Source organism: Lutra lutra, chromosome 7 (assembly GCF_902655055.1).
Source record: "Lutra lutra chromosome 7, mLutLut1.2, whole genome shotgun sequence".
Classification (NCBI taxonomy): domain Eukaryota; kingdom Metazoa; phylum Chordata; class Mammalia; order Carnivora; family Mustelidae; genus Lutra; species Lutra lutra.
In genome coordinates, this window is record NC_062284.1 from 134,431,953 (window position 1) to 134,444,001 (window position 12,049).

Here is a 12,049-nt window from a genome sequence, read left to right on the forward strand (position 1 = left end):
TTTCACAGCTTGGAAAAATCTAGCTTTTAGTTCATTCCCAGAGAAAATGCAAACTCGATGCTGAAGGAAGGCTTTCTGTGCCCTCTGCTGGTCAGCAGAGACTCAGGAAGGACAGAGGCAACTTGACTGGGTCCCCGGTGGGGCGGAAATCCTCCGGGGGGGCTACCACAGCCGCCAGCCCCAGCCCCGCGGCCGCTGAGTTCTGTTCCTTCCAGGGGCAGCGGCTGAACTGCCACAGATTGTCACGGTGGCGCGTGAGCCACCTCTGCTGCGATTAATCATGTGTTTGGTTAGTGGTGAGTCCTGCTGGGCCTCATGAACCTTCCCAGGTCCTCCCAGGACCCGGGGCAACTCTCGGAGCCGGGAGCTCTCCAAGCAAACCCGGCAGCTCCCCCGTGCTCTCTTTAATTGCTTCTCCCTTCAGCTGACACTGTGTGGAACTGGGATAATCAATCTGCAGGTTAGAAGAACAACCACGTTCTCTCAGGAGATGTTACAGCTCATAAAAAATGTACAGGCAACGCTCTTTGCTGTGGGTTTTGAGTTTTAACTCATGCCCTGCCGTGCAGAAGGGAGTGTCGCGCCAGGGAGGGAGCAAGATGGGCATAGGGGTGATGGGGAGGGGGCAAAGGTGGACAAGGGACTCCTGTCACCATTCTGGGAAAGCGCACAGAGAAGGGAGGACGAAGTCGGATAATGCACTCGACGTCCCTGCTTCTCCCCTTCTGGGTGACAGCCCGTGGGCATTGTACAGGCCCCCAGCAAATGGTTACCTTGGGGCCCCAGGCCATCAGAATGGAGCCCTGGGCTCAGTTTGGGGTGCCACAGAGAGCGTGGGTTCTCACACCCTGCAAGGCGCTGGGCCCCCAAAGATGAGGCCCCTCCCTTCTCAGCTCACCATGAAGGGGGACTTGAACTTATGTCCTATTATCACAGACACCTTCCCTTAAAGGATCCAGGTTTTGGATGCTTTGCTGTTGTGAGAGTGACTTCTATGTCTCTTTGGGGCTCCTCTGGGCTGTCCTCTAAAGCTCTGGTACACGTTCAACCACGTGGCTACTTCACCAGGGCCGTGCAAAAATGTTACCGTCTAAGTACCCCTTTTGCTCTTAGAGTGCTGCAAAGGCATCTGGGAGGACGAGATGGAGATGCCCTTTGCAATGGACGCGGTTGAGTGCTGGTTGGTCTCTTTTTTCCATCCCTGAATGCCAGTTGCCTGGGCTGCTGATCCGTCCTGGGGAGAAGGGATATTTCCCAGTGTGCCCAAAGCCAATAGACGAGCAGGACCCCTGGGTTATGCCACATTCTTCAGCTCCAGGGGGCACCATTTACAGGGAGCTTGCTGAAGGCCCATCTGTGGGGAGGCCGTGGCCGCCCTGCTCAGGGGAGTCCTTGGGCCCTGGGTCACGGTGGCTGCTAAGCCACTCTCTGTGGCTGGAGGACTGACTGCAAAGGGGAGGGGAGAAATCACCTGGTTAGGGATGACCGAAGAGTCCTAAGTAGTTGTGTGATTTCAAACCGAACTTACCCCCACATATCCAATTATGCTGAATATCATAAAAGTGGAACTTGGGTCCCCAGAGAGGATTTTATAAGCTCTTGGGCTGTACTTTTTATCTCCGGCTGTTCTATTTTCTTTATCCTCTCTCCTGTCATGGATCAGAGGGGTCCCTCTCTAAGTGTGGATTTCTGCATTCATGCTGGGGGTGTAGATGAGTCACTGGCACACTCCCAAGTGCCCCTCCCCCACGCCTCTTTCACCCAAGATTGAGTGTAGCCTCCTGCCACAGGAGGAAGGAGCTGGTGGAGGCATGGGGGACGGGGGGACGGGGGGGGGGGTGGGGGTGGGGTGGGGGGGTGGGGGGGTGGCGAGCGGGGGATAGCAGGACGAGGCGCCCAACACCTGCTAGGGACAGACTCCTCCCTGCCCTCCTAGCCTTACAAGTAATGCATTTTCACTGCACACGTGTGGCTCTGGCTGCACTCAGACTGGGCGCGGAGGAGGGGCTGAGCCAGCGGATGCTCCGGCTCAGAATGACCCTCAAAATGACCAGGACCCCGTCTCTGTAATGGTGCAGGTGGCAGGAGGGTCATAAGGCCACGCATAGTATGAGAAATAACCAGGTGAAGGAGGCTTCTAGACCACTCTAGACCGCTTTCTTTTGGGGGGGGGGGCGGAAATCCCGTAGGGAACAGAGATAAAAAAGGAGAAACTGGAAAGACTCCTCATGGGAGTCTTTGGGCTCGGTGTGGGTCCCAGGGCTGAGCCTGTGCACGGAGAGGCCCCCAAAGGCAGCACTTGGGACCAGGGGGGCGTGGCTTCCGAAACCCCACCCACCTCCTGCCAGAGCAGCCTGGGGAGGGAGGCTGGTCTGAACACCGCCCTAAGGGAGAGTTTGAGAGCCCAGGCCTTCTGTTACAAATGCCTGCCTAGAAATTGAAGCGGAGCTCTCAGGTGTGTTCGGGACAGTGCCTCTGCGTCAGGAAAGAGCTCCTGTGCCCCGATGGGGCCTCAGGTGTGCAGCCTTATCTGCTGTACAGTAACCTCCGGGTTGCCTAGAAAGGCATCGGGTGCATACGGTTAACCAGGACCCACACATCCTGCTGGAGCTCTGTAATGTGGGAGAGCCCACGGCCACGCCGTGGCTCATAGGGTCTTCTCGCTGAGAACACTCTCCCTCCTTCTAGTTTGTCTATCGGTATCCTGTGTATTCTTCCAAGTCCGGCTTATGACTGGCTACACCGGCTCACATTGATCCCTCCCTTTTATTAAACATTTCCAAAACAGTTCCTAGAGTTTATACTCATTGATAGTCATTTAACGATGTAATTGTTTCTTGTGTTTTTTCCCTCAAGGGCCTACGAGATCACTGGAGACAAGGATCATGCAGTTTGCCTTTCTTGCATCCCTCAGCCGACTCCTGCGGAACTTGATGCAGCATATGTGTGGGATAAACAGCGCCTGACTGATGAATGGGACCGATGTGGTCCCTGCTGCTAAAGAAATAACATGGTCTTTGCACGGTGACACCGGAGCGGACAGTCCTTTGCCCACAGTATATGCTCTGATTTTTTAAAGTTAAAAAACTTTTTTAAAAGTGGAATAAAACCACCCTTTCTGAGAAAGACACCACTGGATGATGGGAATTAACCTTGCATGCAAAAAAAAGAACCTGATGCCAAGAAAAAGGTCCTGAGCTTTCCATCTGAGAAGTCACCAGTTAGCTCGGGTCACATGGGGGCTCAGACCCATAGGTCTCTGTTGATTCGAATACAATGGAAACCTGAATAAACCACAAGTTCCCCAGCCTTTCATGACAACGGACCCTCTCCCTCTGAATGCTTTCCCTTTCCTCTCTCTCTCAATGGGCCTCCTGTTTTGAAGGTTTTGTTTTTTTCTTCATCTGAACAGTAATTATTAATACATCGATGCATTTCCCCCATCTTGATTAGCTGGAGACCAAGAGCGATGATCGGGTCTTCTCACTGGCAGCAGGTGACCAGAGCAACTGTGACACGGTGTTGACTGACTCCCCCCCGAAAGGAAAAGCATGTTTTTGTTAGCTTTTACAGATATGTCTCCAGACATTGAACCGTATATACTCTGGCTTCTTGAAATTCTGAAATGAGCTCAGGGATCCCTCTTTTTTTCTAGTTAGCTTGTCAAGTGTTGGGGTCCCCTGCCTGAGAAGTTTTGAAGGAGAGGGTCTCTGAGCTACCTTTCCACTCCGCAGCTCCCTGGTTCTCTGTCATCAGACCCACTGGATCATTTGCTTATCACGGGAGACATGTTTCCAACAACTTGAACAACTGTCATCTGGACTTACGGGGCAGAAAATGCTGATCTGGGGAAGTGGTGATGTGGGGATGCCGGAGCTGGGCATCAAGTTCATCCTCCACTTCTGTCTTGGCCAGATTAGTGGGGGTGTGAGTTTTATTGAGAAAGGGAGGCAGAAGGGGAGACTGAATGTGCACATCTCCTCATACACACTCTGCACATGGAGGCAGCCTTGGAGAGGGTTACCTGAGGTTTTCTGAGCTGAACTCGGACTCCAGGAATCTCCGGAACTGGTCCTGCCCCACCTGGTCCTTTAATACCTCGTCGAAAGAGAAGCCCCACCTCTTGACTCGATGCTGGCTGGGCTCTTTGCTTTTGGGGAGAACAAAGGTTTTAAAAAACGATCAGTGCTAAGCAAAAAACACTGTGTCTTATTCCTTCTACCAACTCGAATCTATTTTGCTGCCGCATGCCGAAGGGCAAGGTCTCAGATTTAAGCGATGGATTCGATAAAACCTGCACAAACTCCAGTTGCCGACTCGGTACAACCTCAGCCAATGGTAAAGTGTCTCTTTAGACAAGGCATTTCAAAGGGGCCACATTTAGGCGAGGGTCCCCCGGAGACCTGCCAAGTGGCTGCTGTCTACAGGGAGGGAAACAACCCCATTCACTTGGCTTCCCTGGACCCTGCATGTCCACTACCGCCCAACTCTTGACTCTACCGCTTCTCGTCTTGCTTAGATCCAAGTGGCATCCAAGCAGTGAGAAACGCATCAGCTCCTCTAGGATGAACCCTACCACTTGTGTAGAAGCAGACTGTTGTGTCCACTGAACCACCTTCTGGTCAGCCTCTCCGATGTTCTGGGCGTTGCTCTGAGCATCTTATCTCTGCTAACTCACTGGGTCCTCACAACTGCTCGTAAAACACTGTACTAGTATTGGCCTCATTTTAGATAGGGAAACTGAGGGCTGTGATCGCCTGCCCAGAGACACACTGGGAAGTGGTGGAGTCAAGACGAGTCCAGACAAATGTGGCTCCAGAGTGCAGCCCTTAGCCTAACTGGGCTGTCCTACACCCATGTGACCCTCCTCAGATCAAAGCAGGGGTCGGTCTTATTCTTTTGCTCTGGGAGGATGAGACTAGTTCCTTCAGCTCTGCGTTTCCGTTTGCAGTTCACTCGTGTACTTATTCCCCTGACCCTTCGAGTAGCTTTGGGTCTAGGTCACAAGCCGCATGCCATAATTGCCATATGCAAAGAGTGGTCTGGGGACCAGCAGTGGACTCTTAAGCTCTGTCTCGGACATGGGGAATCAGAATTCACAGCCATTGAGATCCCTGGGTGAGTTAAATGCTCACTAAACTTTGAGGAGCATGGGTCTGGCAATACTTATTTTCCTTCTTTTTAAAAAACTGACACATAGTTCTTATTATCTCTAGCAGGCATTAAGTGAATAAAATCATGGAGTTGATATATTCTCATATTTGTCTTAGACAATGACACTTAGTGAGGAGGGGGAAGAGGGCATATGTGTTCAAAGGTTTGGAAAAACAAATAGGTCCTGCCAAGTGTTGCCCAATGGAAGTTTCTGCTACGATAAGAGTATTCTGTATCTCTTCCCTCTGTCTGGGAGCCCCTAGACCCGTGTGGCTCTTAAGCACTTGAAATATGGCTAGTGTGACTGAGGAACTGATTTTTATTCTTATTTTTTTTCATTTATTTATTTTTTTATTGTGTTATGTTAGTCACCATACAGAACATCATTAGTTTTTGATGTAGTGTTCCATGATTCATTGTTTGTGTATAATACCCAGTGCTCTGTGCAATCCGTGCCCTCCTTAATACCCATCACTGGGCTAACCTATCTCTACTCCCCTCCCCTCTGAAACCCTCAGTTTGTTTCTCAGAGTCCATAGTCTCTCAAGGTTCGTCTCCCCTTCTGATTCCCCCCCTTCATTTTCCCCTTCCTTCTCCCAATGTCCTCTGTGTTATTCCTTGTGCTCTACAAGTAAGTGAAACCATATGGTAATTGACTTTCTCTGCTTGACTTGTTTCACTTAGTATAATCTCCTCCAGTCCCATCCATGTTGATGGAAAAGCTGGGTATTCATCCTTTCTGATGGCTGAGTAATATTCCGTTGTATATATGCCATATCTTCTTTATCCATTCATCTGTTGAAGGACATCTCGGCTCCTTCCACAGTCTGGCTATCATGGACATTCACTTACACCGTACATGATGATTTTAAAATTTTATTTCATTTTAAATCATGAAAGTTTGTCTGTTTGTCTGTCTGACAAACCAATCCCTCACTGCCAGAACTTCTGATTTAATCATCCTAAGGAGGGTACTGGGCATTATTTTTCTTGTTGTTGTTTATTTTTTATTTTTTATTTTATTTTATTTTATTTTTTAAAGATTTTATTTATTTATTTGACAGATGGAGATCACAAGTAGGCAGAGAAACAGGCAGAGAGAGAGGGGGAAGAAGGCTCCCTGCCGAGCAGATAGCCCCATGTGAGGCTCAATCCCAGGACTCTGGGATCATGACCTGAGCCGAAGGCAGAGGCTTTAACCCACTGAGCCACCCAGGCGCCCCTGTTGTTTGTTTTTTAATAAACTCTCCAGGTGGTTCTAATATATGGCCAGAGTTGTTGGCCAAGAACTTCACTTATGAAAACCAACAGTCCCTCAAATTGCTGGGTACATGAGAAAACAAACAGATCTGCTCTGAACGGTGATTAGTCACAGTGACTGATTATATGATAAATGACCCCCAACGAAACCCACTATGTCAGAAACAGAGGGGAAGTATGAAAACCAAACCAAACCAAACCTGTATCATACCCTCAGGGGGATTTAAAAGGGTAAATATTAAAAGAACAGGGCAGGCTGCTAAGAAGAAGGGGTCCAAGAAATATTAAGAATTCCTGGAAGTGAAAAGCATGACTGTAACCCAGCCCTCCCAAAACTCAGTAGGAAAAAGAAAAACTCATAAAGTATAACATCACAGAATGGACATTACTGAACACCAAGCCGAAGGCTTTGAAGAGTAAGTCAAGGAATTCTAAAATTGAATATAGAATAAAAAGACCAAGAGATGGGAATTATAAGAGAGAAAAGATAAAGAGAGATGGCTGTTCGATCCCAGAGGCTCAGAGTTTCTACAAAAGGATTTCCTGAAAAGAGAGGATAAGACAGAAAAAAGAATATTAGTGATGAAAAAAAAAGGGGGTGGGGTGGGGTGGGGGAGAGAGCGAGAGAGAGAAAATACCTTGAGTTAAGGAAAGATTTAAATTCTTGGATCAGATTAGAAGGGAGGACATAGGGCCCATCTGAACTATTAGAAAGCACTGGGTGTGATGCATAAACAATGAATCTTGGAACACTGAAAAAATAAAATAAAGTTAAAAAAAGAAAAAAAGAACTATTAGAAATAAGATACTCTTCTACCAACTATTTTTCTTTTAACGTTGATGGAGAAATATAAGCCCCAAAATGTTGGTTTAAAACATATCAGTCTTGGGGTGCCTGGGTGGCTCAGTGGGTTAAGCCTCTGCCTTTGGCTCAGGTCATGACCTCAGGGTCCTGGGATCGAGCCCCACATCAGGCTCTCTGCTCAGCAGGGAACCTGCTCCCCCTGCCACCCCCGCCCCCTGCGCCTGCCTCTCTGCCCACTTGTGATCGCTCTGTCAAATAAATAAATAAAATCTTTAAAAATAATATATCAGGCTAACATAACTATCAAGAGGAATGGGACTTGGGGGAAGCCAAGGGAAATTTCCATTTTTTATTTTACATACTTTATTATTATTTGTATGGTTGACGCCATTAATTAAAAATGAAAACATTTAATAGCAAATATGAAGAGAATAGAAACTAGAGTAAGGAAAGCTAATACAAAACTTGATAAATAAGGCAAAAATCAGGGAAGAGGAAAAGAAACAAAAAGAACGAGCTTCGGAAACCATGAAATATCAGAATAAAGATAAAATACATAATCCAAGTAAATATAACTGTTTTATATCCCAATGTCCAAAGCAAAACACACCACTAGAAAAGTGGGTGAAGAACACAAAACAGTCAAGTTCACAAGAGAAAAATGAGTATCAACCATGAGAAAAGATTCTCAAGTCTTTTAGCAAAGTGAAAAACATGAGATCTTTAACTTATCACATAGGTGAAAATGACAAAGATTGATAAGGCTTGAAAATAATGCTTGAGTCAGCAAGGAATGTAGAGAAATGGACACTTTCAAACTGTGGGCAGGAAATAAAATGATATTATTTTGCTTAAGAGAATCTAGTCATATGAACTAAAATAAAAATAAACATGCCAGTCCTAGCAATTCCACTGTTGGAAGTTTATCCTAAAGTAGTAATTGGACTTGTGTAAAAGGATGTTCTTTGCATCATTGTTTACACTAGCAAAAAAAAAAAAAAAGAAGAAGATACAACCTTAATATTTATGACCTGGGGACTGGTTAAACACATTATACTATACTCATGCAAGGGGACACTATGTAGTTATTGAAAAAGTTAAGGCAGATTTATATGTGTTTACAGAGAGAGATTCCCATGATATATTAATTAAAAAATTATGGGACAATGTATATATAATGAATCCCTTTATGCAAAAGAATATGATACTGCATATACATGAGAATCTAAAAAGAGAAACTCTAAATCAAAGGTTCCCAAACTTCCTGAGTTCATGGCACCCTTAGAGTCTCAGTCACTTTTTCATGGTACCCCTGGGCAAAAAAAACCCAAGTAACAGCTTTTTTTTTTTTTTAAAGATATTATTTATTTATTTGACAGAGAAAGACACAGTGAGAGAGGGAAGCACAAGCGGGAGGCGTGTGAGAGGGAGAAGCAGGCTTCCCGCTAAGCAGGGAGCCCGATGTGGGGCTCGATCCCAGAACCATGGGATCGTGACCTGAACCGAAGGCAGGAGACTAACGGCTGAGCCACCCAGGTGCCCCCAGCTTTGTTTTTTAAATATGTCCAAAGGACTTAATATGTATTTATGTCCTAAAATTTAGTAGCTATAAAGTATATATAAATTGAAAGAAAAAACAATGTTTACTTCATTCTTAAATAACCACAACGTGTCCCTGCTGAGCACTGTACCTCTTCTCAAACTTTGGAATCAGGCTGGACCCCAACATGCTCGTTTTCTGTTCCATTTTGATTTTTGCGCAATACTTGCCTTTTATCAGCAACTTCCCTGAAAACCCACATTTGCAAAGAAAGGAATGTAATGTGAAATGTTGAAAATGGTGAAGTACTTCAAGCTAGTACTTTACACCATATCAGACGCAGGGCAGCTGTCGCCGTGCTTCCCTCGAGGATACAGAATATGCTGGGGTGACCCTGTGAATTCCCTGCAGGGGCCCAGGGTGCCCTGGCTCCGTTTGGAAACCATGACATTAGACTGTAAGCAAAGATTCTTTCTGGAAAGTGAGATTGGATGGGAGGGAGAGAAACTTTTCTCTGTTATGCACATCTGAATAGTTTGAACTTTCATTATAATAAGCAAAATATAAAAGTAATAAGACTTTCATTACCTTCTTAAAAGATTTTTAATTGTTTTTAAGACTCAATTTATTTATTTGAAGGAGAGAGAGAGAGCACGCAAAGAAACGAGTAGGGGAGAGGAGCAGAAGGAGAGGGAGAAGCAGGCTCCCCAACGAGCAGGGAGCCCAATGTGGACTCAATCCAGGGTCCTGGCATCATGACCTGAGCCAAAGGCAGACGGTTAACTGAGCCACATAGATGCCCCAGACTTTTATTACTTTTTATAAGTTTTTTTTTTCATTTCCAGAAAAGAAACCAGAAAAAGAGCAAGAGTGTAGGCGAATGAGGGAGATATAGAGAAATGAAAAATGAAATAAAAAGGCTTCTAGCCGAGGGGCAGAGGGTGCCAAGGCACACCCCACCAAGTGTGTCTGTGCGCTTCCCTCGGTGACTGAGACTCTGGTCCCAGTCCCTCTGGGCTTTGGCTCCTGGGCTGGTAAATGAACACCCTACCTTCCCTCACAGGTGAAGAGCTACTTTTAGTCACTCCCCAAGAGCAGAGTGATGAAAACCACAGCTCTGGAACCTCTTGTCTGGGTTCTGACCCTAACTCTGCTACCCACTTGCTGAGGGACCTTGAGCAAGTTCATTAACTCCTCTGTGCCTCAGTTTCCCCATCTGTTCAATGATGAGAACTCTGTTTACCTGTTGTGGGGACTCGCTCTTATTGTTGCTGCTGATGCTATATACCAACAAATTGGTCAACAGATTTTTTTTGTCCCTCCAGCAATCAGAGCTAGGACGTGTGGGGATGCCTGGGTGGCTGTCGGTTGAAAGCCCGACTCTTGGTTCCAGCTGGGGTTCTGACCTCAGGGTCATGGGATCGAGCTCTGCGCTCAGCAGGAAATCTGATTCTCTCTCTCTGCCTCTGCCCCACCGTCCACTCTCTCTCTCTCTTTCTCAAAATAAGTAAAATATTAGAAAAAAATTAAGAGTATCCCTGTTTTCACGATATCCAAGGGTCAGAGAGAGGTCAGAGGAAGACACTGGGGATCCATGTACACACCAAAGCTATAGGGAGGTAGAACCTTGTGTGAGCAGAACTTACTTAGGAGGTAACTAGAGGGGTTTCTGTTCTAGTGATAAAAACAGTCAACTGAGATAGGAAATAATGTAATCTCACTATCATGTGATTTTTCCCCACATCTCTTTCCTTCTCAAACATTAAAACTTTTTTTTTTTTTTTTTTTTTTACCTCATCTCTATGTCCCATAAAGTGATATCGTCACTGATCCAGGGATTGGATGGCTCGGCCGGCGTGATCAAAGGATCATATTCCACATACTGTTCCGTGTAAGCAATTAAGCTGCAGGAGGAAAGCAAAGAATGCCTCTGAATTCCTTTAAAAACTTGTATTCTCTTTTACACAAACATTATAACGGTCTTTTTAGAATTCTAAGTTAAAGGGAAACGTTTTACTCGCACTTCTGACAAATCCAACTGTTTCCATGTGTGCTTGTTCCCGTCTCATGACGAATGTATCATTTTTGCATTATGCATTTTGCATTACGCAGTCATAGTACCTGTAGGCATTTTATATCTTTTCCCCACTTTACTCTGTACCTGGACCCTGGCTGCACTAGCCTGACTGATACACAGGTCCAAACCTGCTTGTGTATCACCTCTGGCAGAGACCACGACTCTCAGGGCATCTCGGTCATAATGAGGACACTAGAGTCACTCCAGGCTGTCAGCCAAGTGCTCCCAACTGGGAGATTTCCTTATTACAAAGACTAAAATCCTGATAGACCGAAAGGAGGTAATGCATTATAAGCGTTATTCCACAAAACAACTTAGTTTTTCCAGTTATAATTCAAGCGGCCGCATTATCTTTCCAAAACAATAAAATAGTACTAAATGATTTCACACACACAAATAGCAATTTTAGCAAAAAAAAAATAGGGATTTTTTTCCTCCTATCCCTTTTCACAGACTTATACTTTCTACCCTTCTGTTTCCTTTAGCAGTTAGCTGTATATTTCTAAATTTGGTTTTTATAGTTGTTCTTGATTACCAATTTTAGATGAGGATTTAACTTTCCCTTCACCAGTTCCCAACTCCCCCACCACCTCCCCCCATGATCCTCCTAAGAGACATATAATACTTTGTTAAATCAATATTTATTATTGTCCACATTATTAAACTAGATACACATTGTATTTTGATGCGTTAAGGAACCTCTTCAAGGGTTCTAACAAATCTGTAAAACATCCAGCAATAATTTTTCCACATCTTAAACACATCACATGATCATAGTTCAGTTCTGTCTCCCCGCCTCCCAGAGGGCTTCTCTTCAAAGTCTTGAGTCCTCTCTCTCCAGTCTGGACCTGGAGACCTTGGCTCTACACGCCTGATGCAAAGTCACCGTCCTGGGAAGTCCTTCACTTTCTCGTGGAGACCTTGCTTTTCTGGACTTCACGTCTGTTTACTGGCTTGACTTCCTGGTTGTGTTGAAATCCTCCTTGAGTAGTTTCCTAAGAAAGGATGCACAAAGGCTAACTATTTCAAGTCCTTGCGGGTCTAAACATATTTTTGTTTTATCTTTATACTTAGCGGATGGTCCTGGGCACAGAACTCCAGGTTAAAAATCATCTTCCTTCAGGGTTCTGAGGGTGGCGCTCTACTGTGCTTTCTGGTGTCCAGTGCTACTGCTGAGAAGTCTGGATCTTCCTCGCTGGAAACGGAGCCTTCT

At 45.7% G+C, this 12,049-nt stretch overlaps 1 protein-coding gene across 12 annotated transcripts in view; it reads right to left on the reverse strand.

The window, feature by feature from the left end:
* Positions 1 to 12,049, reverse strand: part of RGS6 (regulator of G protein signaling 6) — a 558,551-nt gene that overhangs the window by 43,509 nt on the left and 502,993 nt on the right. For all 12 annotated transcript variants that reach the window (XM_047737326.1, XM_047737328.1, XM_047737337.1 and 9 more), the window contains exons 13-14: positions 10,553 to 10,663; positions 4,025 to 4,150 (exon numbers count right to left, since the gene is read on the reverse strand). In XM_047737326.1, the coding sequence (XP_047593282.1) occupies positions 4,025 to 4,150; positions 10,553 to 10,663 (237 nt within the window). The remainder of the gene's footprint in view (positions 1 to 4,024; positions 4,151 to 10,552; positions 10,664 to 12,049) is intronic.